The sequence below is a fragment of the Corvus cornix genome, chromosome 14, assembly GCF_000738735.6.
Source record: "Corvus cornix cornix isolate S_Up_H32 chromosome 14, ASM73873v5, whole genome shotgun sequence".
Classification (NCBI taxonomy): Eukaryota; Metazoa; Chordata; class Aves; order Passeriformes; family Corvidae; genus Corvus; species Corvus cornix.
In genome coordinates this window covers 443,360-469,304 of record NC_046344.1, presented here as the reverse complement: position 1 = coordinate 469,304, position 25,945 = coordinate 443,360, and the positions used below count along the sequence as shown (strand labels likewise).

Genomic DNA, 25,945 nt, shown 5'->3' with positions numbered 1-25,945 from the left:
ATATACATGAGATAGGTGGAGAATATGTCTTAGATGGGCGTGTTCATGTAAATTTTACTATACCAGAAAATGTTATTCTTACCCCCTTGGCGTGCTGGATTTGTGGAAAGAATAAACAATGTCTCCTTTCTATCCTAGACCCTGTGCTTAGAGAGCGCCTAAAGCGGCAATCCCGAGGGCTCCGCCTGGGAGCGCGCTGCCGCTGCCGCTGCCGCGGCCGGACTTTGGCCGCAGCGGGCCGGGCGGGCCGGGGCTCTGCGCAGTCGCTCCGGCGGGATCGGAGCTCTGCCCAGCGAGGAAGCGCCGGGCACCGGGCCGGGGGTCCCGGGCAGGGGGTCCATGGGCTCGGGCACTGCGCTGTGCGGGCCCCGGGTGAGTGAGCGATGGAGGCCGGAGGGCCGGGGCCGGCAGGGGAGGCGGCCGGCGCTCCGCCGTGCGGGCAGCCGTGTTTCCGGCAGGGGCTGCGGCGTGCCGCGGACTTTGCCTCCCCGGGACGAGGGTTCGCCCGGACAGACTGTTCAGCGGCAGTAAACGTGATGAGCTGCGAGCGAGGACGCGGCCCGGACCCACTACAGAAATCCCTTTAAAAGGGTTCTAGCGAGTCGGTCAGTCCGGATTCACACAGATTTCCATCCCTAAGGTTGATAAACTCCCGTAATAGTTTGCGAGCCATTATCTGCTTCCTCTTTCCGTCACGGGATTCCTTTCCCCAGCCTTGCTCTGCATCATGTCCTTCACTTCTGTATTGTTTCTGTTTCAGGACTGGAACCAGACATGGCCTGCAAACGCCCCAAGCACGACCTGGTGCTTCGAGAGCTCCATCATTGCCTGGATCCCTTGTGCCTATCTTTGGATCTGTTTTCCTTTCTACTACTTGTATCTTCGACACAGAAACAAAGGCTACATCAGGATGTCCCACATCTTCAAAGCCAAAATGGTAAGGGTGAAGCATGGGATTTGGTCCTAACATTGTCACAACCTTGATGCAGAACTTAACTTTAAATCATTAATTCTTTCCTGATGATCCATCTCTGTGGTTTTTTTTTTACTTTTACCAGCTCAGGTCAGTATAAATCAAGTAAAGTTTTAGGAAGATCTGTCATAAGATCTTCTCCCCTGTACTTGCATTTGATTCCCTGACACTTCCCATAACATTCTCTGTCCCAAACCTGATCTTCCACCTCTCCAGTCTTACTGCCCAGGCAGCTTGGATCATTCAGTTTAGTTGATTGTCCCAGCATTTCAGTTCATTCCAGTGTGTGTTTTCTGTCTCTGCCCCAGGTCCTTGGATTCATCCTGGTAATAGTGTGTTTTTCTAATGTCTTCTTCATGGTGTGGGAGAAAAGCCAAGGGATCCCACGGACCTCAGCATTCTTCATTAGCCCTGCTGTGATGGGAATCACAATGGTAATTCTTCCCTTGTTTGTCTGCACATAGCCAAGCTTAGCCCTCCTGGGACAGATTTTGTATTTCCTGTGGTTCTCGCTATCTCTGAGTACAGGTTTGCCTGATGGGGAGTAGAAGGCTGGGGATGCACTTTGTGCACACCACTGCTGTGTGACACATCAGGGTGTTGGAGTTGGGGCACACCTGTGAGCAGAGCACACCTGGCAGGAGGTTTCAGTAGGGTTTAGAAAGAGGTCTCACAACAACGAGACAAGATTTCGTTTCTCATAATCATAGTATGTGATTTAGTGTGGTTTAGAGTGAAATGCGATTTCTGTTCAATGAATAAGTGCCTATTCTCCCCTTCTGTCATTGCATCTGCCTAACCTAAATCCTCCCAGCCTGTTGGCCCCATTGCAATTTTCTTATTTGCCTTCTCTGGAGACATTCTTGACTGCAAAATTGCACATAAAGCTTTTCAGTTTTAGCCTCTTAGGAACAATACTGCAACTCTGAACATCTTGAAATGTTTGGGCAAGAAGCTAACTGATTTTTCTCTATTGTATTCGTTGATTTGATAACACTGACATTCCAGTACCACGTATTTATTTGGACAAACTTGTACTTCCTCATAGGTCCTTGCCTTGTTCCTTACCCAAGCAGAAAGAATGATGGGCATCCAGTCTTCAGGGGTCCTGTTGATTTACTGGCTGCTCTCATTTGTGGCTGCACTTGTGATGTTTAGTTCCAAAATTCAGCATGCCCTGGAAAAAGTAAGTGAGATCACATACCTTCAATGTGCAGGGCTACAAAGTCTCTAAACAACAGGGATATTTTTGTCTCGTTGACTGTAAGGGGGAGAATCAAATTCCTCTTTTAAAATATGTGCTGAGAAAAATGATTGACGACACTATATTTGTGATGGATGTTTATTTGCAGAGGTAGAACATGAGAAGCTCTTTCTCTGCTGGTTAAACATGAAGGTTCTTGCCTCATTTTCACCAGTGTTCTGTTCCTTAGGGCTTTCTGGAAGACCATTTCCACCATGTTACAACTTACCTTTATGCTGGCCTGGTGCTAGGAGAACTTGTGTTATTCTGCTTAGTTGATCACCCTCCCTTCTTCTCTGAAGCTGACAACAATCCTGTAAGTAGAAGGCAGCTTTTCCTAATGATTTGCTTCATTGCTGCAACAGGATTTTAAATTTATGGGGATACACAGGCACATGAGTATCTGGGTGATGTAAGATGCATCATTCTGTAAAAAAGCTGACAGTTTTAAAAGGTAACTGGCAGAATTTGGGATAGCAGTGCACTGTCTCTCTATGTAAGTTTTTCAAAACTAAAAACCTTCTATCCATACTCATGTTTCTTGTCACTGAAACCAGTGGATAGGGCTCCTATTGCTTCCCCTGGTGCTGCTCTCCTGTGCTGCAGTACTCTGTTGGTGGTATGAGTATAGAAAAGCTCTGTGCTTAAGAAAATAAATGTCTTTGGGTATGAGGAATTACATTCTTTGTTCTTACATCTGAGACATAATGCAAAGTCAAAATCTCCAAAATCTCCCAATCCCATTGAGACTCCACAATACACTTACTCTGGTTCAGTGAATAGGGAGAGGGGATAACTCTGATTGATTTTCCTGGGGAAGCCCAGAAGGGAACTATCTTCATCTGATGCATGCCCTTTTCTATATATAAATATCACACATGTTTTCTCTCCCATCAGAATCAGTGCCCAGAAGCCAGCAGCTCTTTTCTTTCCAAAATCACATACTGGTGGTTCTCTGGGTAAGAAAACAGAAGACATGGTTTTGCTACAATATCAGAAAAAAACAACAGCATCAGGGATGAGAGAGGATGTAGATGGCAGCCAGGAAATATCTCAGCCCCTGAGTTAGCTTATGGAGTGAGGATTTAAATTATTTCTCTAGGGGCTTGAGGTATTCTCATAAAATCAAATTATAAAAATTTAACTTATTTTCTCAAAAGAGTTTAAAACGCAGATTTGTGATTCTGGATAATTCTCTGTCTCCCAACTACCCATCCAGTGCCCTCCCAATCTTGAAATAGATCTCATCAATTTCAAAAGATCACTGTACACCAACCACAGCCCTCTCTGCCTGCCAGACCTTGCTGTAACAAATGCTGGGAAAGGGGAAAATAGTGAAGAGGGCATAGGGCCAGCGTGCTGCTGAGCATTCAGAAGCAGAACAATCACATTCTTTGGGCCTACTGTCACTGTGATCAGGTCTCATCTGCATTTCATGGAGCCCAGAGAAAGTTAAACTGAATTTTGTCCTCCACTACCCAAGACTCTCAGTATGGACTAGAAATTAAGGCTGACTTGCAAATCCCCATTGTGCTGACAGAAGGTAGCCTAGGGATTCAAAGCAAAACTGCTGTTCCTGGCCATTCATGTTTATTCTGGGACAGGACAGCCCTGAGTACTGTCAGGCTGTCAGTGCCTGTGTGCACTGCCTTAATGCCCCCATGTTCCAAAAGTGTTACGCACACCACAGATCCTGCTGTGCTCCCCTGACTGCACTCTGTGTCCTCCAGGCTCCTCTGGAAAGGCTCTCAGCAGGCCTTGGGGGTGCATGACTTGTGGCCAGTGAGGAAACAGGATTCCTCTGAAGAAATTGTTGCCTGGGCAGAAAGAGAGTGGAAGAAGTGTCACAGCAGAACCCAGCAGTGAGTATTTGCTCTGGAGAGCACACCATGGGCTCAGCTGGGTAGTTCTAGATGATCTAAGCAAATACACTCACAGGTACTGGTGTGTGAGTGCCTTTGTGCAAAATCTGATTTTAAGGTGTGTTAAAATCTGCTGGAGAACATCCTTCCATTCTTGGAAGCACAGAACTAACTTTCTGTGAGGGGAATCAGTTTTTGATGAGCACTTATACTGGACATGGTATGAGACCCAGTGTGAGATATTTAGTGATTTTTTGAAAGTACAAATTTCCCAAGCTTTCTCCAGTTGTAGGTAGCTTTCCCATTGTTTCTTCCTTCAGGAAAATGGAGTCTGCTACATTTAAAAAGGGTCAGAAAACTGAAACTGGCATAGCAGAAGCTGAAGAGACAGAGGCTCTACTGCAATCAAAGCACAGTCAGAGCGGGCCCTTACTGAAAATGTTTTGGAGCATGTTTGGAACTTACTTCCTTCTCAGCACTGTCTGCTTAGTTATCTGTGATGTCTTCCTGTTCTCCACCCCAAAGTTACTGAGGTATGTGCACATTTATAATGTATTTCTATCACATGTACAAGATTGCCGTGTCCACGAGCTCAGAGATGTGTGTGTCAGCACCCACAGACACACAAACACTGACCTTTCAAAATCTGCTCTTGCTGATGGAAGGAGCTCAGGTGTCATTTGTGCTGAGCCCTTTGTCAAGGCAGGAGGAAAAGACACAAAGCCCCTGTGTGAAGCTGTGCACACTGTCTGCATTGCTGTACTCCAACAGTGGGAAGGACAGGATGCACCAAGCCATTTGACAACTTTACTAGAACAGGAGTTATTTGATGGTTCTGTGTATCACACCACTTGCCACTTGCTGTAGTCTTAAGACTGTATGTTCCCTGACTAATAAAGAGCATGGCTGTGCATCCTACACATCTTAAATAGCTTTGTTAGTTGATAAATGCTTTGTGGGCTCTGTTGGTACAACACCAACCTGCAGTACATTATATTTTCAAGGGCAAAATCTCTTCTCAGTCATTAAGATTAGAAATAGTTCTGGAAATGTCAATTACTCCCTTAGATTACAGCTACCACTTTGCATATTTCTGACAAATTCATGAAAATCAGGAGCCATCCTTAACACTGAAAATGAGGTTTACCCTGAGAGGATGCTGAGATCAGAGATTGCTTCAAAACCAAGAGTGGCTAGATTTCAAAAATCGGGATATTATATGTTCCAGTTCTTCTGCTATCTACTGATAAACCTCAGCCAGAGAGAATACAGAAAGATCTCCAGTATTTCTGCCAGTTTATTTTTTGTGTCTGATAATTCTGAGGATTCAGCAACATTTTACTCCTGTCTTGCAGCCTTTTCCTGAAGTTCATTGAAGATCAGGCAGCACCGAGCTGGCTTGGTTATTTCTATGCCTTCAGCATGTTCCTGCTGGGTTGTCTCCAGACTCTCTTTGAGCAACGTTACATGTACATGTGCCTTGTTCTGGGGCTGAGGCTGAGAACTGCAGTAACAGGGCTTGTGTATAGGAAGGTGAGGGTGCAGATCCTTTTTTTACTTTTGCTTTTTTCTAGCTCTATATTAGTAGTTATGATGTTGTACATTGTTCATAGCAATATCAGGGGAGATGTCACTAGAAACTAGTTTTAGGCTGTAGCTGTCCTGTATTCATTTCTGAACAGTACATGGCAGATACATTTTTCAGAGCTTCCCTCTGAAGGAAAAGCCAAGAAAAGGAAAGCAAAAATCAACATAAACTTTCTTATGCTGTATATGATGGTTGGGGAAAAGGAGTAGATGCTTCATCTCAAAGTGAAGTCACATGGCCCAGGCAGCAGCATGGTTTCAATACCTGGGATTTGATATTTTTCTCCCTCTTTGTTCTCTATGAGGAAAAGAAAGTTGTTTGACTTTTGGACCAAAGCTGTTGTTTGATGATGTCTTTTCTTTGCCCTGTCTAGATCCTAGTTATGTCAAATGCCTCAAGGAAAGCAGCGACCATCGGTGAAACTGTTAATCTGGTATCTGTTGATGTGCAGAAGCTAATGGATCTGATTATCTATTTTAATGGGACCTGGCTGGCCCCTATTCGGATTATCACCTGCTTTATCTTCTTGTGGCAGGTAAAATATGACAGTATTTATCAATCCCCTTCTATTCTAAATATGAAAGGAAAAAGGAGATTTCAAAATTCTACTTACTGGCTTGAATTACATGAAATTGCCATATTTTTTGCAGCTCTGTAGCGTGGTGCATTCACTTTTCTTTCTGAAAAATATTTTTATTGGTATAGAATCCTCGCCTGATCCTTCAGTTCATCTTCTCACCTGTGTATTCAGCATTCAGTCCCTTTTAGGAGACTGTGAGTATAGTTAAATGAATCTGACTGATAAAACTTCTGCTTCAGATTTTCCTCTGTCACCTCTTGGTGGCCCAGTGCACGCTAAAAGGCCAGTGCCAGCTCCTTGGCATAGTTCCAGGACATAATGGGGAATGCTCTGAAATAGCAACTTGACGTACTTCATCCTGAAGCCTGATTACCAGAAGATCACTGAAACAGCTTGAAAAGCAAAGTTACATGACATTCAAAAAGGGTATTGGATACTTTGAATTTCATCGGTATTAAGGAATTTAGCAAGGAGAGAGCAAAACCTGAATTAGAAGTAGTGGATGGTAATCTAAAAGATCCATTTTTAATCAATGTGTGGTATTTTCTCAGCAGTACAGAGCCCTATTTCTTAGTCCCTGTTTTTGGTAAATGGAAGAATGAGCAGTGTAGAGACAGGTGATTCACAGGAGCTTTCCAGAGGCCTTTGAGACTTTCCTGTATTACCCAGGATGGACTGTGCCTCGTGCCTGGCAGGATGCTGTGACTGTGAAAACCAGTAGCCATGGTGCAGACTGCTGAGAAGTCATCATCCCTTTCCTAGTGACATTGACAAGTTGAATGTGGTTGGAGCATAATTACACTTTGTTTGCTGGTGTTCACAGACCATTTGTGTAGACAATACCTGTAATGCTCTGTGTACACCAGCATTCCCCTGTCCAGCCATCCCGAGGGAGACGTAACCAACCCGTGAGAAACAAGTTTTGATGCACGATTATTATGAACCGTGGGATCCAAGAGCTGTCCCAAGTTAATGGCACAGGATAATGCCACATTTCATCTCACCTTGGTGTAAATGCAGACAAGCTGGGTTATTTATGCTGCAAGAATATTTTGTTGAGGGTTTGGGTTTGTTTTTTAAGGAAAACCTGGTATTGTCCAGGGTCACTTACTCAGGGCAGCCACAAGATGTCCTGAACGCACCCAAGGACGGTTGGGAAGAGCCGGGAATGGCTTGAATTGCCAGCGTGCCTCTGGATTGCCTTCAGCACTGATCTAGTTCCTAACAAGGGAGCAAATAAATTCAGCACAGCCTGATGACAGGCGTTATCCTGCCTGGAGAGTTAACAATCCACAGTGCTTAGGGAGCACAACTCCCAGGAAAGGCAAAGGCAAGATCAGGGGAAAGGCTTAGCCAGAGGGATGTTATGCACGAGCTCAAATGGGAGGGAAGGTGAGCATGGGGAATGAAAAACAGTTTTTCCTAGTCATCACCAGAAGTTCCTTCTCTTTCCATTTCTCTCCTGGAAGCTTCTAGGACCATCTGCCTTGACTGCAATTGCTGTATTCCTTTTTCTTTTGCCTCTGAATTTTGTGATCACCAAGAAGAGGAGTCAGTTTCAGGTACATTTTGCTTTGTGAAAATGAAGTGGTTTACTGAGTTATGTGATGGCTTATATTTATTATTCATGCTTGACTGAAGTAACATAGGAGGATTTGAAGCTTGCTAAGTTTCTTGAAATTTAGAGCAAGGTCTTCCATGTTCAGCCTTTTACCATGTTTGCCCTACTTTTCTGTTGTTTTTATGTACTGCCAGTAAAAATAAAGCTCTGAAGATGAAAAGTAAAATATTTCCCAGCCTGGAAGATTCCTAAGCAAAACAGTATACACAGCTCAACTGCAGGGAAATTTATTCAGCATTTGGAGGCAGGAATAAGGTATTTTTCTTCAAAATAATTGCACCATTAAACATTCAACCTATTAAATGATAAAACTCAAACATTTGTTACAGGAAACCCAGATGAAGCATAAGGATGAGAGGGCCAAACTCACCAATGCCATTCTCAGTGACATCAAAGTAATCAAACTGCATGGCTGGGAGAAAACCTTCATGGAGAAAGTGCTTGGAATCCGAAAGCAAGAACTTCAGGCCTTAAAAAGATCTCAGATTCTCTTCTCAGCATCCCTAGTTTCTTTCCATTCATCAACTTTCCTGGTGAGCAGATCACCTTCCTACATAAAACACGTGCTGTTACTTCTATTTCTCTTTGTACTTCTGCCTGGACAGATTTTTCCTGTGGACAGCTAAAGATTTTATCTGCCTGGAGGAGCTGGAGGTCACAGGAGTTGCTGTGGCTGCCACACCAAAACCTCCTTAAAGCAGAGCAAACCTCAAATGATGAGACTTGGTTCTGTCAGCAACATGCCAGACCTGTGCCTGTGGTACCTGCAGGACAGGCACCTAGAGGTGATAGCCTGGATTTAACCAAATGGGCCCCAGAGTCTTAAGGAAGGGCCTGTCACCCTTGGACCATTTTGAAGCAAATGGTTTTCTTTTCCTTTGCTCCCTTTCAGATCACATTTGTCATGTTTGCTGTCTACACCCTGGTGGACAACACACACGTGCTGGATGCTGAGAAAGCCTTTGTGTCCTTAACACTGATCAACATCCTCAACACTGCCCACTCCTTCCTGCCCTTCTCCATCAATGCTGCTGTCCAGGTTAGCTGCAGGCCCTGTTTCTCTTCCTTTGGCCATAGAGATTTTTTTACATATCCCCATTAACAGGTAAGAGTAGGGATTTCTTAGGGCTCTGTACATCAACTATTTAATTGCCACTGTGAACAGTGAAGTGCAAGGGCTTGCAGCTAAAGGTACTTTGTGGCATTGCTTTTCAGAAGGGCTCCTTTATATTGACAACTTAGTCAACAAGAATTACTCCTAAGTCTTTTCTAGCTCAGCACAAGCACCATTAGATCTCAGAGGGGCTTCCAGTTCTGTTTTTAATCACAGAAATCAGAATAGGTGGAGCAAAATCTCCATAGGGGATCAATAGAAACCCTGCTAGTCCAAGCCAGAAAGAAAAGCAATTCATTGTTCTGTAAGAAATTAGGAAATTTATTTCCCTCTTACACTCCAAGACTGTCACAGATTTTCAGGTACAGAAGCAATCACTGGAAAGACTGCAGGAAGGATTGGATGAAAAAGTACCAATTTCACTGAACCAGAAGCACAGGGAAGGATATGGGGTTTTTGCTAAGCTAAGTGGAAATAAAGGCAGGTGACATATGGAAGAGCTGCCTTTGGCCATCTAAGCCTACAGCATCTGCAGCATAGCACCTACTCAATATTCTAAGTGAGTCTTCAAGTTGAGCCTTCACTTTGGGTTTTTGCTCCCTTTCTACTCTAAATCCTACGTTCTTCTGTGTGCTGCTTCATTTCAGGCCAAAGTTTCCTTAAACCGCTTAGCAGCTTTTCTGAATCTGGAAGAACTGAATCCTGAGAGCTCTCGCAGGAGCACTTCTGGCTGTGGTGAGCTTTTATGTTAGTGCTCTTGTCTAATAAGAGGAGTAATTTCCATTGTTCAGCCTCTACTCAGGGTGTCTACCACAGTCAAGAGAAAAATATTTGCCCCTTACTGTCACTATCTCTCTGGCCTCATTATTTCTAACAATGAAATCTAGTCTGGTAATTTACCCCTTCTTTTCATAATAAAGGTTCATTTTATGTAACAAATAACACACTGAAACATAAAATCACATAAATTGGGACATTTCTGTAGCTACTTTTGCATTTACAAGTGGTCTGTCTTTCTTCATGTTTTAGCACAGACAAGTATCACCATAAGAAATGGGACTTTCTGCTGGAGCAAAGAAACTTCTCCTTGTCTTAGAAGGTACAGACTTACCCTTAGTCATCTCTCAATTCTGTAGGTCAGGGGATGCTGAATGAACTAATTCCTCAGGGCCTAAGCGAAACCAGGGTGGAATATCCAGAGGCTTCTGAGTTTGCTTCTTATTCAATGTTGAATTCTGAAAATTATAAAATCAGAAAAAACATAATCTTGCTTTTATGTTGAGGAGCACATAAATGGGAAGGTGCCTGTATCTGGATGTTGCTGTAATACATGGAGACTGTTTTCTTTATACAGTTTTCTTGCCCAAATATGAAATTACAGTAATTTAAGTGAAAAATGTAGATGGAATGCAGATGTTATATATGACATCACTACATGCTTATTTCAAAAGGCATTGACATTTTAGAAAAGAAAAGCTTTGAAAAGTTCTGGTGTTCAGGAATGTTCTACATCCAATGCTTTGGGCTAGCCTGGCTCCAGAGTGGGGATCTGGGTATGAAACTCAGATGGGGATGTGGATGAAGAAGTCTTTCTGTTTGGAGGTGTCTTTGAAGGGATGAAATTAGGGTATTTACTTAATACATACCTGACAATAGCAAGAATTTTGATAATAATTACATTTATTTTCAGGAAGTGTATCTAAGTGTAAGAGCCTGATCTTCTCCCCACAGCATAGATCTCACCGTGCCCCAGGGCTCTTTGCTGGCTGTGGTTGGGCAGGTGGGTGCTGGCAAGTCCTCCCTGCTGGCAGCATTACTGGGCGAGCTGGAGACCACAGATGGCTGCGTGACCATGAAGGTGAATTTTGCCCTCAGCATTTGCTTCTCTAATTAGGCTGTTTTCAGGAACTGTAAGGTATTAAACACAGCATCAGGTACCTGAGGAAAACCCATTTACTGCTGAATTTTAACACAGGCTGTATGTATCAGTCCACATTTAATTATCTCAAGGTGCTGCAGACCTCTCAGATGCGCCTGGACTTTGGGAATAGGAGCTGGAACAGTACTCCAAAGATGCAGTTCTGTTTCCCATTCTGACAGTGAGCTCAAGTGGCATCCTGGTAAATTGCATCCTGTACTTGTACCTCTGTTTACTCCCCTGTAAGGCAGTAACAGTGCAGACTCACATTTTGCAAAGCCTTCTGAGAACTGTCAGTGGTGATGATTATTCCAGATTTCCATAACTGAGAGAGGTTTTCTTCAAAGATGGATTCCCACAGTGTCAAGTTGACCTTATGGAAAAGTTTGCTAACATTCTTCCACTTCTATAGGACACTGCAGCTTATGTCCCCCAGCAAGCTTGGGTTCTAAATGCTTCAGTGGAAGATAATATTCTATTTGGGAAAGAGATGGATGAAACATGGTTCAATAGAGTGACAGAGGCTTGTGCACTGCACCCTGATTTGGAGACCTTCCCTGCGGGGCAGAAGAGTGAAATAGGAGAAAAGGTACTGGCTTGGGTTTATGTTTTGGCCAACTTTTCCCTGAGTAGCTACAAGTTCAGGTGTCCTGCTTAAAACATCTACCCCTGAGTAGCTACAACTTTGGGAGCCCTGATTAAAACACAAAAAACCTAAATTCGCAAGAGGCAGGTGCTCAGGAATTTCTGGGAAGTTGGGCCATGATTTAATTTAGTTTAAGTCCACCTTCTGACAGCCTAATCGGAGACATGAGAGATATTTAAGACTAAAATCAACACATCCAGGTCATTCTTGGCTGCTCTTTTGCAGGAGAGAGGAGTGGTTCAAGAGACTCTGCCTCTGCAAGAGCCCTATTTGGAGGGAGGGAGGGAGGGAGGGAGATGCACTGATTTAAAAATAAAGGAAGTCGTAAAGTCTCAGTGTAAAAGGGAGTCAGTAGTTGGGAAATATGCTGTAGCTTTGGAATAAATGGAGTCAATACATTTTCCAGGGAATCAATCTATCTGGAGGGCAGAAGCAGAGAGTGAACCTTGCTCGGGCCGTGTACCAGAAGGCTTCAATTTACCTGCTTGACGATCCCCTGTCAGCTGTTGATGCCCATGTGGGGCAGCACATCTTTGAACATGTTCTTGGACCCAATGGTTTACTAAAGGACAAGGTGTGCTATAAACCTGAACTGTAAACAATTGCACAATGTTGCAAATTAGCAGAGCCCTGAAATGTTTCCAGCAGGGTGGGTTGCTCAGTTTATCAAAGGCTCACAAATGCTTTTTTGCAGTGGCAGCAGGGCACTGGGGAGGCCACGCACCTCCTCTGCAGGCCACACAGCACCTGCAAGTCCTGCAGGGAAGCTCACCCAGGAGAAGGAAGGCTGGCTTTATCCTCATGCAAACTACATGCCTAGTGCCAGCCTTACTTTCACAGCAAGTTTACTGTTCTTTGGTCTTCTGTTGACATCATCCTTCCCTCCTTTTGAGATTTACTTCTAGCACAGTTCAGAAGAGCTGCCTGATCTCTTCAAAATTCTATCACCATGATGTCTAATCCTATCACTTTTGAATAGGTCAGTTGCACCTTTACAGTTCTCATCACCCAAATGTTCATCATTTAAACACTTCTCCATTCTTTTTGCATTGGTTGCATTTTGTTATTCCTTGATATTTCTCTGCTGTCAAGCAATCTGGATAAGAAAAACAGTTACATGAGAAGAGATGCTAGGGCAGCTCTACTGGATTCATAATATAAATTCAGTTTCACATTACAGAAGGAAAACAGGAAGCAGGTAATTCCTTGCATTAGAAAGTCCAATTAAAACAAACGTATCTGATTATAACCTTTCTCTCCATGAGGATTGGTTGCAAGTATCAGAATATAATTATGTATTGAAACAGAATGACTGACTAAGAAGAATGTAAGGTGTACTCAAAGGCCGGATTGTATATTAGAAATGCAGAATATGCCAATTTATCTAGGGAAAAATTACTTTTATGTCCTTTCCTCCAGTTATCTGTGCAAATATGCTCAGAAATGTAAATAAAAGGAAATGCCCTTTAATTCCATTCAGGCTGATGAATTTTTGAGGCCTAAATTTGATGCTGACATACTGATACCAGTACTGACAGCAGAACAATTTTAACTGTTCCCTCTTTATTCAAGCAGACTCGTGTGCTGGTGACCCACACAGTTAACATTTTGCCTCAAGTGGACAGCATTGTTTTTCTGGTGAACGGAATGATCTCAGAAACTGGTTCCTACCAAGAACTTCTACAGAGAAATGGGGCCTTTGCAGAATTTCTTCATTCACACATTACTGCGGAAGAGAAGCCATGTGCTGGGTTTCCAGGTAACCCAGATGGGTTGGAATCATTCTTCTTAGGTCTATTAAGTCAATTGTTTCCTTCATATCCCATTTGTTTTATTATGGACATTTAAAGCAGAGACCAAATCACAGTTTAAGGTGGTGTTTTGTGTGGAGAAAAATATGCCTGTCAAATTATCTGACTCATCACCTCAAAATTGGTTCTTGAATCCATATTAGGAGACACTAATCCTGCAGTAAACTACTACCCACTATTATGTGCTATTCTTCAAGCCTAACATTGATATTTCTACCTTTAGAAACAATATTTTAAAAGAATCTTTCCTCCATATTACCTGTCTTTCAAAGGCTATACAGGACAAAACAGGATTCTAAAGCATTTAGAAAAAAACTACATTTGTTTCACAGCTTTGGGAGACACCAAAGGCACTATCACCACTGGAAATGGTCCATCTCAGGAGAAACCCCTTAGGTAAGCTTAAAGCAGTCTCAGACACTGAAGAACTTACTCCAAAAGCCCCTACAAGCCTACATGGAGGCTCTTACTGAGTATGATACAGGTTTGGGATTGATCTGTAAATTAATAACGAGAGCAAACGGGCAAAACTCAAGAAAGAGTTAAAAACCTGCTCTTGGATGTCGAAGTTGACTGATACTCCTTCTGTATTTCACAAGAAGCCAGAACAGAGCTCAAGTACAGGCACACCTTGATGCATTTGGTTGCTGATGACTTTCCAGTGGGGCTGTAAGGTCAGACTCATCCCAAACCAGCCTCAGAGAGTGAATGCTTTTAAGCCTCTGCTCCTCAGTGGCTTGACAGAGCCAGTCACTGTGACAAACATGGACAATGGTTGGGGTCACTCTGGAGGGCCCTGAAAACTGCAGCCCTCAAAAAAGGCATGAATTTAGGGATGGATAGGGTGACTAAAAATTGAAAGGATTTTTGTTTTCTTAATGAAGTGGTGGTTCAGTAAAATCTGCTGTGGGAAGGGAGACCATTGCTGTGAGTCAAGACTGTACCAGTGCTGCAGCCACCAGTGGAGGATTAACCAAGGCAGAGACAACTCAGCATGGCAGGGTAAGCACAGCACCTTCCTGTAGAGGCAAGGACACATTCCATGGGGATATCACACTCATGGCAGGCAGGTCAGCTCCCTGCCTACGCTAAACCACAGCCAGGGAGTCAGCTGAGCTGTACAAGTGTGCCCTATAACTGAGACAAGGACATACTATACTGAGAAGAAATGAGAGTAAGACGTTAGAAACCCCAAAAGGAGCAGCTTTTCCTCTAGGGAAGCACAGCACTAGCCAGACAAGGGTCTCCTCACCTCTCCTGACCAGCAGGCCCTCACACAAGCACCCCGTGTGAACATGAGAGTTCTCTCTCACACCAGGAACACAGAAAAACCTCTGCCTAACATAAGGAAAGCCTTATGTGCATTCCAGAAGTAACATGAGCCTACTGCATAACATTCAACAGTTGATAATAATCATTCATTAATGATTTCTTTAAGTATGCCTTTGTTACTCATCCGTGAGGAAAACAAAGAATCAAAATGGTTGCTATGGCTGTGACGTATAACCAAGAAATGCCCTAATAAATCATTCCTTGCTTCAGAGCTGCTTTTTTTTGCTAGCAAGCTTGATCCTCCCAACCTCTCATCCTCTTTTTGCCCCTTGCCTCGCTGCAGGTCAGTGCTGGGGTGCACGGAGCCTACCTGGCGGCCACGGGCCCGGCCCTGTGCGCGAGCGCCGTCCTGTCCTTCGCGTGCCACCAGGCCGTGGCCTTCTCGCGGGGCTACTGGCTCAGCCTCTGGACTGATGACCCCGTGCACAATGGGACACAGCAGCTCACAGAGCTCAGAGTTGGAGTCTTTGGTGCATTGGCAGTGGTTCAAGGTTCGTTTAAGTTGCTCACCTAATTCTTCTCTGTATTCCCACCTCCCTTCCCCATATCCAGGATGTTTTCTCAGAATATAAACAAGTGCATACCCTTGGGCTTCAGCCTCCTGGGCTTCTGGCATCAACCCTAAAGGTTTTTCTTTTTTCTTCTTATCTCTTTCCATCCTTCCAGCATAAATTAGTTGTATAAAAGTGCAAGTGGGGGCTCTTCTCCATGCTGAATTAAATCTTGGCTTAGGTCACGTAAAACAGAGAGAAAAGAAGATAAACTCATGGACTTCTAAATTTCTTTATCTTTTTCTTTTAGAATAGCCACAGTTCTTTTGGGCACTCTATTTAAAAAGAAAAAATATCACTGAGCAATTTAAAGTAATCCCAGTCAAGCTTATTTTGTGATGAATGAATAATTTGTCCCACATATTTAAGTTGCTGAATCCATGCCCCCCATCAAGCTGGCTTAGAAGGTCTTTGGCCACTCCATAACTACCCTACAGAAGGAGTAGCTTACCCTGCAACTCTGAGGCTTGGTTTAATTCCTGCTAAAGAGAGGTTTAATTCCCATTGCACCTTCCTGAATGCACACTGGTGCAGCATTCACAGGACTAAGTGGAGATCACGATCTTGCAAAGGAGAACTCCAGGGTGGGTTTGTTCAGACCTAGTAATAAGAGTTCCTTTTCTCTTACAGCCCTGGGCAGGTTTGCCTGTACAACAGCAGTCCTCCTGGGGGGCGTGTTAGCCTCACACCAGCTCTTCCTGCAGCTGCTGAGCAGTGTCATGAGATCCCCAATGCTCTTCTTTGAGCAAACACCCATTGGACACCTGCTGAACCGCTTCTCCAGAGACATGGATGCTGTTGATTCTGTCATCCCTGACAAGCTGAAGTCCGTGCTGGGATTCTTGTTCAACTTACTGGAGATCTACCTGGTGATTGTGGTGGCTACACCATGGGCAGCACTGGCCATAGTGCCCTTGACTGTTCTTTATGCAGCATTCCAGGTAGGAGCTCACAGATACACACACACGAGAGGCTGAAGCAGCACAGCCATGTCCTTGCAGAAAGCCTCCTTCCATTTCTTAGGAATGAAGGCATGCAGAAATTAGTTTCATCATCTCAAATTGCATTTAAGCAAGAGCAATGTCAGTCCCTTTCCCTCATCACCTCAGCCTTCCGAAGCACCCCAGCGCCCTCTCAGAGGCTTGTGCTTTTCTGATGTCTAAATCAAATCCTACCTAGAGCTATATCCCTTATCACCATTAGTGTAAATCACATGAAGACCAAAAGCATTTTTCCTTTCCTGCAGAATTCCTACACTACTTTTCATATATCCAAGTTTGCCAGCTAAGACTGAGCATGAGGGAAGGGCAAGTTCACTTCTGTTTTCCATCAAGCAGAGGGCTCAGCTACAGGAGAAACTGCGTGTAGAGGTTTTGTGGGGTCAGAGCACCCTGGCTCCTTTGCCCCAACCACAGGGTTATTCCTAATAAAGATAGGACATAACCGAGGTAGGAACACTAGCTCGTCTTTTAAGGCCATCTCCTACCTGCACATAAGGTTTTGTAGCATGAGGATAGCACGTACTGTTGCACTTGTTGAGGCCCTCCCAAATTTCCTGTGGAGCACCTCCTGAGAGGCATGAGCCTTCTAATGTCTCTCCCTTCCATTTTCCCTTGTACCAGCACTTCTATGTCACCACCTCCTGCCAGCTGAGACGCATGGAGGCTGCCAGCAGGTCTCCCATCTACTCCCACATCTCAGAAACTTTCCAAGGCAGCAGTGTGATCCGTGCTCACAAGGACCAGCAGAGGTTTATTTCAAAGAGCAATTTCCTAGTGGATGAGAATCAGCGAATTTGCTTCCCTGGAGCTGTTGCTGACAGGTACAAAGCTGCCCAGCAGCTCTGTGAGTGTTCTGTAAAGTAATCACATGTTGGGAGAAAGGGAGAGGGCACCCAGCAACAGCCCTGGGCTCTCCTCCTCCTGCAGGTGGCTTGCTACAAACCTGGAGTTCCTGGGCAATGGCATCGTGCTGGTTGCAGCCCTGTTTGCAGCCATGGGCAGGACACAGCTCAGCCCAGGAACTGCTGGCTTCTCCATTTCCTGTGCTCTCCAGGTAACCCAGTGTGGAAATAATACCATGCTTGCCTCTATCAAAAGCAACTGCATTTTAATTTCTAAGAAATTATGAACTATTTCTGTGCCTTTCTAGATGCCTTTTCCTACCAAATCCTGCTGTCATTGCTAAAATCCAGAGCATCTGGAGCACGTGGCCCCTTAGGGAATGAACCTCATAAATGCATGCACAGGCCATCTTCCTCCTGCACCTGAACTTATACTTAAGTCCAAGCAAGCCCTGGGTAGCTGAAGCAAGGTCTCTAGCACCTGTCTTACGTGCTTGTAGACTAGTTGCACAAGAACCTAAGAAACAGCTACACCATCTTTTAGCATCCAAGTCAGTAGCATTTAACTCTCTATAAACTTGCTGAAGGGGGCTGTGGCAGGAGCTGGCTTTCACTTCAGCATTTTAAGGTTTTCTGATGTAATCTAATTTCTGATATAATTAGCTGCTGAGGAGATCTTTAGAAATAAACACTAACACAAAGTACCAGGTAGCTCACAAGCACAGGTCAGAGCTCATTTTCTCTGCCCCAGTGCTTCTCTTTCCTTGTGGCAGATAACTGGTGTTCTGAACTGGATGGTTCGCTCCTGGACAGAAATAGAGAACAACATTGTTTCTGTGGAGAGAGTGAGAGAATACCTGAGGACTCCTAAGGAGGTAGCTAATCCACTACTGACCTTATTAGAAGGGGCTGAACATCTCTGCAAACTCAATGAGTAACTTTCCTGTTCCACCTGAAAAACCTCTAGTTTTCCCCTTCTGAAAGGCCAGTCATGTTTCCTTTAAAGAACTGCAGCATTTGGGTTTTATCCAACTGACTAGACTTGTTTTATAACCTCTGATCATTATTTTCTCAAGAGAGTTATGCATTGGATTGCCATTTAAATAGCTTCACTTGGTAACACTCATGGAATGAGACATTTTCTGCCCATATTTGGAGTATTTATTATGTGACTTCAGATGCAACTCTCTGATAACTGCTGGCTCCTAGATAGCCTTTTAGCTGCTAAAAGTCTCCAGTGCAAAAATTTTTGTTCTGTAATCATTAGAATTATATCTCCATATGCTGCCCTGAGAGAGGACGCTTTCACAGTCCTGTTTACAGGGGAATATAAATTTTTTTTATTGAACCACTCAATGTCAGAACTCTGACTTGCAAGCAAATATTCATCCCCATTTTCAGTAAAGAAAATCTGATCAGCATCTTTGGATAAAGTAAAAAGCCAGCATCTGCAGTATGAAAGTTAGAGGCCTTTTTCTGGTTTGGAAATAGCAAAGAGATTGGGAGGGAGTTGGCACAGACATCTTCATGAGCTTCCCATTCCAGTATGGCCACTTGATTGGGTAATTTAAATCAGCCTTAAACACTGCTGTTTGCTTCCATCTCTTCAGGCACCCTGGACTCTGAATGGCAAACTCCAAGGGCAAGTTTGGCTCACTGAAGGAAGGATTGAATTTAAAAACTACAGCCTGTGCTACAGGCCAGGTTTGGAGTTAGCACTGAGGCATATCAGTGTGACCATCAATGGGCACGAGAAGGTAGGAGAACCACTCCTCTAGCACTGTGAGCAGTGCTGGGCAGTGACCAGATCCAGGGGGATACAGCCCCCACCTGCACCCAGCTAGGCAGCCTGGCAGCTGCAGGAAAGCAGGAGCCCATCTCCCCCACTGCACACCTTGTCCAGCCTGTTACAGCAAAGGAATTCCACTTTTTCATTCTAGGTCCACATCAAGGCCCTGTTCGAGCTGCTAAGTCTTGTAATTATTCTTCCCATCAAAGGCTTTTGTGAACTATAAATGCTTCCCTTTAAGAAAGCATTGCCAGGCTATGCCAATCATGAGCAGCCCTAAAGATCTGATCCATGCAAAGCTGTCTCTCGTCAAAAGACCAAGAGCAGCTACATGACATGTTTGTCCAACTGTGAGAAAACCATCAACATCAAAACCAAAGTCTTCCCATTGCACTTTACAGATTGGCATAACTGGCAGAACAGGAGCTGGGAAATCCACCCTTGCAGTGGGATTGCTGCGACTGGTGGAAGCTGCAGAAGGAGCCATTCTAATTGATGGACAGGATATTGCCCAACTAGGCCTCCACAACCTCAGATCCAAGATAACTGTCGTACCCCAGGTATGAAACTCATTTCCAAAATCCTTGAGCAGGATCTTGAACAGCTGGGAAGGGTTTATAAAGATTCAGTGACAAGAGGGACATTGAGCAATTTCCATGTTGGAAATGCCGTGTTCATCTGCCGTTCAAGATAACATCAGTCACAGATTCCCACCCAGCAGGCAGGACCCAAGAGCTCATTTTTATATTCATTTCAGGAGTTGTTTGTACTGTCTCTGTGCTCAGGATCCAGTTTTGTTTTCCGGCTCCCTAAGAATGAATCTCGACCCATTAAACCAATACACTGATGCAGACATCTGGACAGCTTTGGAACTGACTCAGCTCAAGAACTTTGTTGCAGATTTGCCAGAGCAGCTGGAATATAAGTGCACTGACCAAGGGGAAAACCTAAGGTACCTTTATCTGCAGAAAGGGAGTGGCAGGGCAGAGCCAGCCCCTGGGCTAGGAGAACAGAGCTGGTTGGATAAGGAAGCTAATTCCTTTTAAAATATAATCAGTTTTTTTTAATGGCATCCAGACAGCAAATTGCTGCATTACTGTCCTGTTTAGCAGCATGAAATCAAATCAGAAGACACCAAGGAAGACTTCTGAGATGTAATCATTGTGGTGGTTTGCATTTGTGCAGTACTTAGAATCCCACAATCCCGTTCCAAGTACCCTAATTTTCTGGGTGCCATAGCAATGCCTCCCCTTCACTTCCTTAGGCTGTTTGATGCTGTTACCTCCCTGCAGTGCCACCAGCCTCAATCACCCTTTCAGAGAAAGGGAACAATCACCTTTTCATTATTAATTTCATATGAATCATCTGATCTGACCCCAAGGAAAAGTGACTACCAGCCTCAGTTTACCAGCCCTCTTCTTACTTGCAGCACTGGTCAGAAACAGCTGGTTTGTCTGGCCAGAGCACTCCTGCGGAAAGCCACAATCCTCGTTCTGGATGAGGCCACAGCAGCAGTGGATGTAGAAACTGATGTCCAGATTCAGTCCATGCTGAGGACTGAGTTCAGAGACAGCACCGTGTTAACAATCACTCACCGGGTGAACACCCTCCTGGACTGTGACAGGTACAGACATTCCTGAGCAGGAGGGAGCACACAGGCAGCTGATGTGACTGACACACCACAGTGGTGCTGAACAGCAATTTCGTTTCTGTCCTCTTTGTGTTTAGCCCTCCAAGCTTTGCTTTAGAGTTTGGCGGATCTCTCTTAAACCAGCTGGAAACCAATAGGTTAATCAGAGATCTTTTACTCCCACACAATGCCTTTGTGCTGTGTCACAGCCCTTTCCCTGCCACTGACAGCAAAACCATGACCACAGCTCCTTGTGTCACCTGAGAGTTGTGAAACTAAAATACCCAGTACCCATTCACAAATCTCACTCCAGTCTCAATTGCCAAAAACCCCTCCTCCCAAACTCAGTACTTGAACAGTCACTCAACAGAAACTCTTTCTATCCCAGTACTGTTTCCCAGCTGAAAAGCTGTTGGAAAGCTTGGCTGAATAAGCAGCAAGTACTGAAATTTATTTTAAAACTAAGTAGAAATAACTACATTTATTACAGCTGCTGTGTGTCCCCAAACTTACACCTCTGTTTTCATGTTCACAGGATTTTAGTCTTGGAAAATGGTCGGATAGCAGAATTTGATACTCCAGAACATTTAATAGCTCAGAAGGGACTATTCTACAGACTGATGGAAGAATCAGGCCTTGCATGACTCACTCATGGAGTATCCCATAGCACCACCACTATCAGGAGTAATTGATCTCATAATTGAGTTGTTTTGGTTTCTCTCCAAAATGCCTGACATTCAACCAAAGCTTGTATGAGCCAGACCTGCAGTGAGTAGATGGAAAGGGGTAACTTGGGATACACATTATTTCTATAGGAAACTTTGCAATTCCACTTTCATTGTATTTCCAGATACCAAAACCTCACTTGACTGCTGAAAACGAGCCAGTCAAGACTTAAACACTTTTCTGGTATAAAAGCAAACAAGCCAAAAGGGAAAGACCACAGCATTCCTTATTTATACTATAAATGGAGTCCAAATATCCATCATACTTAAAGATTACACAGATTATTTTTAAAAGCCAACAAGCTTTTATGGACAGCAAGGAAGAATTTAACTGGTAGCAAGGAAACTTAACTGTTTGCAGTTTATCCTAAGCTCCAGGCAGAACAAATGAAGTGTTTTGTCAGTGTCTTAAGGACTGCTCACCTGGGCGCTGTTCTTACACAGTTGTGGACTCCAAGGCAGCAGCTGGAGCTCATCATCCAAAGTGCACAAACAGTGGGGGAGGAGGGAAGGGGAGGCAGGATGCCCCTTAGCAGGAGAGCACAGGCTGCCTGTTGTCACAGCTGGGGATCAGATCCACTCCCTCCCTCTGCAGGAGCAGAGCCAGCTCCGGCAGGGGCTCAGCAGTGCACGACAGGAACATGGCTGGGCATGGCACCAGAGCATCCATTGCTCCTTCTGCCCAAGGCCTGCAGCATTCCCACTGCCAAGGGCCAGGTGCTCACAGCAGGGCATGTCCAAACGTTGACACCAACATTTCCAAATTGAATTTGGCCACGAGGAATTTGCATGGTTGGAAATGCCCTCCTCCCTGATCCCTGCAGGACATGAGGAAAGCAGCAGGATCTCACCTGTTGACCTGATGGTTCATCCCTGGTTTCCTTGTTGAGTGCAAGTTGACTCTTGGATGTGCCACCCTGGTGCTGCAGAGCCTCTGGCATGGTCACCTGTCAGATGTTGCTTTAACAAACCAAAGCAGAAGTAAAGCCTTCCTGGGCCTCCTGCAGTGTCTGCAGCCAGAGCTGTCCCCAAGTTTCTCCTCAGGAAACACAAGATGACAATGTGACAGACAAAATACCGTGAGATACTGCTCTTTACTGCGACTTTTGTCATTACCTCATTTTCTAGAGAGCCAAAATAAAAATAGAATCAGGTATTGAAATAAGTCTCTTCAGTAAACTTCAGTAAACTAAAGCAAATGTAACACAAAAAGGGGCAATGGGGAGGGGATGGGAGAGTTCCAGCTGCAAGAATTGGCAACTGATCGGCAAACCCCAGCAGTTCCTTCTCCAACAGCTGCTCAGTGGCTTCTGCACCCAAGTCAAGAACAGTTTACAGTTCCTGCTGCACAAGTCCCTAAGATACCAAGGTCCAGTGCCTGCTGTCACAGGGGCTCAGGTACCAGGAAAGAATTTTTTTTCCTTCTACTTTCTCCAAATCTCGTACTTGAGGGCACAGACAAAACAATTCCAAAACCAGATATGAGTTATGAGCACTCCGAAGGTTTATCAATGGACCTCAAAAACAGGAGCGTTTAGAAATACTGAGATGGGTATTTTTCCTTTTTAACTGAGGTCAAAGAGGGACAGAATTGCCCATGTTGCTGGGTAATTCTGAAACAGACATCTTTTAGCATTCCATAATCTCCAATATAAACATCTTTAAATGCTTGTTTTCTGTTCCTAGGTTGGTAATGAAGAGGGAAGGCAACAGGAGACAATAATCAAAACATACTTTTACACTGCTGACCTTTGAAAGGGCACAGCTCTGCTGTCAGCTAACCCAAACTAAGAACAAGCAAAAATACCATCAGCTTTCACACATCAAGTTGTGCTGAAATGGGAAAAGAAAAGCAATTCCCAAAATGACATGTGAAAATCCCACCATGTTTCACATGTGCTGGAGTCCCCAGAGATATGTCCAAGTACTGTGATGAATCTGGAGCTCAAGTCTCACAGAAGTTATCTGGAAGTTGGTTAAAGCAAAATATATAAAACAGTTAACACTTGGAGATAGCATGTAGGAGAGAAATGCTGCCTTAAAAAAATCCTTGTCCCATGATTCCAATTTTAAGGCAATACTGAAACTGCTAAAGCCAGAAAATAAATCAAAGGTGTCGTGCCTTGATTTACACCAAGTTGATGCCAAACACAAACTGTGCAAGTCACACTCCCAGTGCCCCAGATGGTCACAAGATGCACAGGAATGCCAAAATGTGAAAGGTGTCAGTGACCCAAAGCACAGTTGCTGCTGTGCCACGTCGTTGTCACACCGCGAAAGGATCTTCTGTGGGTCAGGACTGGGAACGCTTACAGAAGTAGCTCTGTTGACACACATGAAACAGGGTGGTTTTTTCAGGTGTCCTAAAAATTCTGAGCTGTTTTTTTGGCAGAATCAGCTTTTCCAGATGTGAGAAATCTTCCATGTTGCAGTAAACAATGTCAGGCAAGATACATCAACATGCACTGAAATCAGATACAGTAAATTCAGCTGTACAGCACCTCCCTTCCCCGTTCCTTGCCAGGGGTCTCCCAAGGATGGGGCAGAAGGGGAGGATCACAAAGTGTTCCTGGAGGATGCCTGTTCCCAAGCAGGAGAGGTGTCTCAGTGGCATTCACAGTTTCTCCTCTGGGTCTCTGCAGGGAGCTCCATCTCCACCTTAATGTACAACACCAGCCACACCCCTTACCCACAGACCCCCTGCTCTGCCCTGGGGTACCTGCCCCCTACTCTGTTCCTATAAAACACACGCTCCAATCATTCCACCCTTCTGTCCATCACAGTGCTGCACAAGTGTTCCAGGATTTGAAGAACTAAAACCCACAGCTCCTCCCCAAACTCCCCAGTCAGCCCCTGCTCATTCCATTTCCAGAGAGAAAACTCACACCAAGCTCAGGAGACGTGGCAGACACAGGCCATGGACACCACTGGGGGTGACAAAGGTCCACAGCACTGTGACTCCTGCTCTGCTGATCCATCATGATGACCTGGGCTACTCAGCAAACCACAAAATGAGCCAGCCCTACCACAGCACAGTTATCTGCACTCATGGCTTCTTACCCACCGCCCTAACAACCCCAGACATCAGGCCGAGCAGAATGATTAGTCTAAGCAGGACCAGCAATTTCTATTTTCAAGGCAAAAAGCTAAACTGACAAAGCAAACCCTTTGTCAAACACAACGCAAGAAATAACACATTCTTTCAAACAATTTTTTACTGCAAGTTCTTTGCAAATATTTGCATTGTCATTACAAAAAATACCAAAGAAATTTCCAGTCTATTCAATTTCAGAGAGTCATAATTTACAAAAAAATAAATAGCTTTACTCTAAGAACAACAATTGTCTAGTATTAAGGTCAGCAATATCAATCACAGAAGTCCACATTCTCAGTGCTGTGTATTTGGATCCATCTGACTTAGTTTGCTTTCTTCCAGCATTTTCCTTTAAAATAAGACTAGTTAGAACATTAGAAAAGTAACTTTTTTCTTACCACAGAAAGATGAAAATTCAGCATGGCTCTTGAAAACCAGACTCCATTGCTAGTTTAATTGTTAGACCCTTCTGACACACAACTTTAAAAACACTAATTTTTTTTTAAACAACTGTAACAGAACATTTTCCCACAAAATTTAAGAGTCAACAGCAGCAGCATGAAGGGCATGTTTCTTTGATATAAGGCTAATGGTCCTTGATGTGGCAGAGCTGCTATGAAAGCACAGAACTGCCAAAGCCAAGGGTGTTACAATCAACATCACCCTGAGCCTGCAGCCTCTGCTCAGGCGGATCCTCACTCTCAGCCTTGTCCCCACAGGTGGCACCAGCACTGGGCACCCCAGCTGGAATTCCTGAGTGAGCTGGGTGTAAGATCAGGGACTGCACACAGCAATGCACCAACTGCTGCACCAATTTGGTTTTGGAGTGATTGTCATTCTAGACATGCTTAAATACTGCTTTGAAGTTGACTGTGCTTTTTCACATCAGCACTACTGACATTACAGTGAACCTGCTGCTCTACGCTGTAAACACATGAAACCTTTAGGACAATGCATAAAGCATCAACCATGTACAGTAAATGCCATAATGAGAAAGTCTGGCACACATTTTATTTCACAAGAAGAAAAATCTTTGGACTATAGTACTATATGCCACAAAATGTTCCAAGTGCATCCCACAATAGATGGCTCATGAAATGAGGAATCCACAAACAAGCAAATAACTAGCATTTGCAAAAATGTTTAAAAAAAAAAATTAAAAGGGAGGGAACTTCAGAACGTAAGAGTAGATGAGGAGAAAAAGCTTTTCTGAACTTCTCTGATGAATCACTCAGCCGTACATCTGAGCATATAATGACAGATTTCAGGCAAAAAATAGGAGTCTCTGAAGTGTCTTGCACCATGTGCTTCTCCTAAACGTGGCTAAAATCAATACTAAGGAGAAATAAAGTGTAAGAAAAAATTGTATCTTTATGTTTCTTCCATTGCCATGCTCTGGCTAACTTCACTGTGTCTGAAACTCAGCTGTGTGGTTCAGTCCAGCTCAGGGGAGAAGATACAGTTCTCCAAATGTATCACCTCCCTCTTCCCCACAGTAAATAGCCAAGTTCAAATGCTACACCAAGCCTGAATCTTTGGCCATGCTATAGAAAATGCCTTTTTCCTGAAGTAGTTGGTCTGGGGTACCACACTCCACCACTTCTCCTCTCTCCAGGACTAACACT

General features: G+C 44.2%; 2 protein-coding genes across 8 annotated transcripts in view; one reads left to right on the top strand and one right to left on the bottom strand.

Annotated features, from left to right (window-relative positions):
* The first annotated feature begins 170 nt into the window (after nucleotides 1–170).
* Nucleotides 171–24,861, top strand: LOC104684892 (multidrug resistance-associated protein 6-like). 7 transcript variants are annotated; one of them, XM_039560003.1, is made up of 31 exons: nucleotides 171–372; nucleotides 761–937; nucleotides 1,282–1,407; nucleotides 2,022–2,159; nucleotides 2,407–2,532; nucleotides 3,114–3,175; nucleotides 3,947–4,078; nucleotides 4,399–4,611; nucleotides 5,434–5,611; nucleotides 6,040–6,201; nucleotides 7,716–7,808; nucleotides 8,197–8,400; nucleotides 8,760–8,906; nucleotides 9,629–9,716; nucleotides 10,011–10,080; nucleotides 10,713–10,839; nucleotides 11,312–11,488; nucleotides 11,952–12,119; nucleotides 13,118–13,304; nucleotides 13,629–13,752; nucleotides 14,241–14,358; nucleotides 14,972–15,179; nucleotides 15,870–16,180; nucleotides 16,862–17,061; nucleotides 17,168–17,294; nucleotides 17,856–17,957; nucleotides 18,693–18,839; nucleotides 19,273–19,431; nucleotides 19,657–19,823; nucleotides 20,301–20,495; nucleotides 21,037–24,861. In XM_039560003.1, the coding sequence occupies exons 1-31, from the start codon at nucleotides 340–342 to the stop codon at nucleotides 21,143–21,145; spliced, it is 4,575 nt and encodes a 1,524-aa protein (XP_039415937.1). In that variant the 5' UTR covers nucleotides 171–339; the 3' UTR covers nucleotides 21,146–24,861. The 7 variants fall into 7 exon arrangements, with proteins under 7 accessions (XP_039415937.1, XP_039415936.1, XP_039415934.1 ...); XM_039560000.1 differs by having other exon boundaries at nucleotides 223–372; nucleotides 13,121–13,304; nucleotides 13,689–13,752; XM_039559998.1 differs by having other exon boundaries at nucleotides 223–372; nucleotides 13,121–13,304.
* The window catches only part of ABCC1 (ATP binding cassette subfamily C member 1), a 49,137-nt gene continuing 47,615 nt past the window's right edge, over nucleotides 24,424–25,945 (bottom strand). The window contains 1 exon segment of the mRNA XM_039559997.1: nucleotides 24,424–25,945. Coding sequence (XP_039415931.1) covers nucleotides 25,837–25,945 — 109 coding nt within the window. The 3' untranslated portion in view covers nucleotides 24,424–25,836.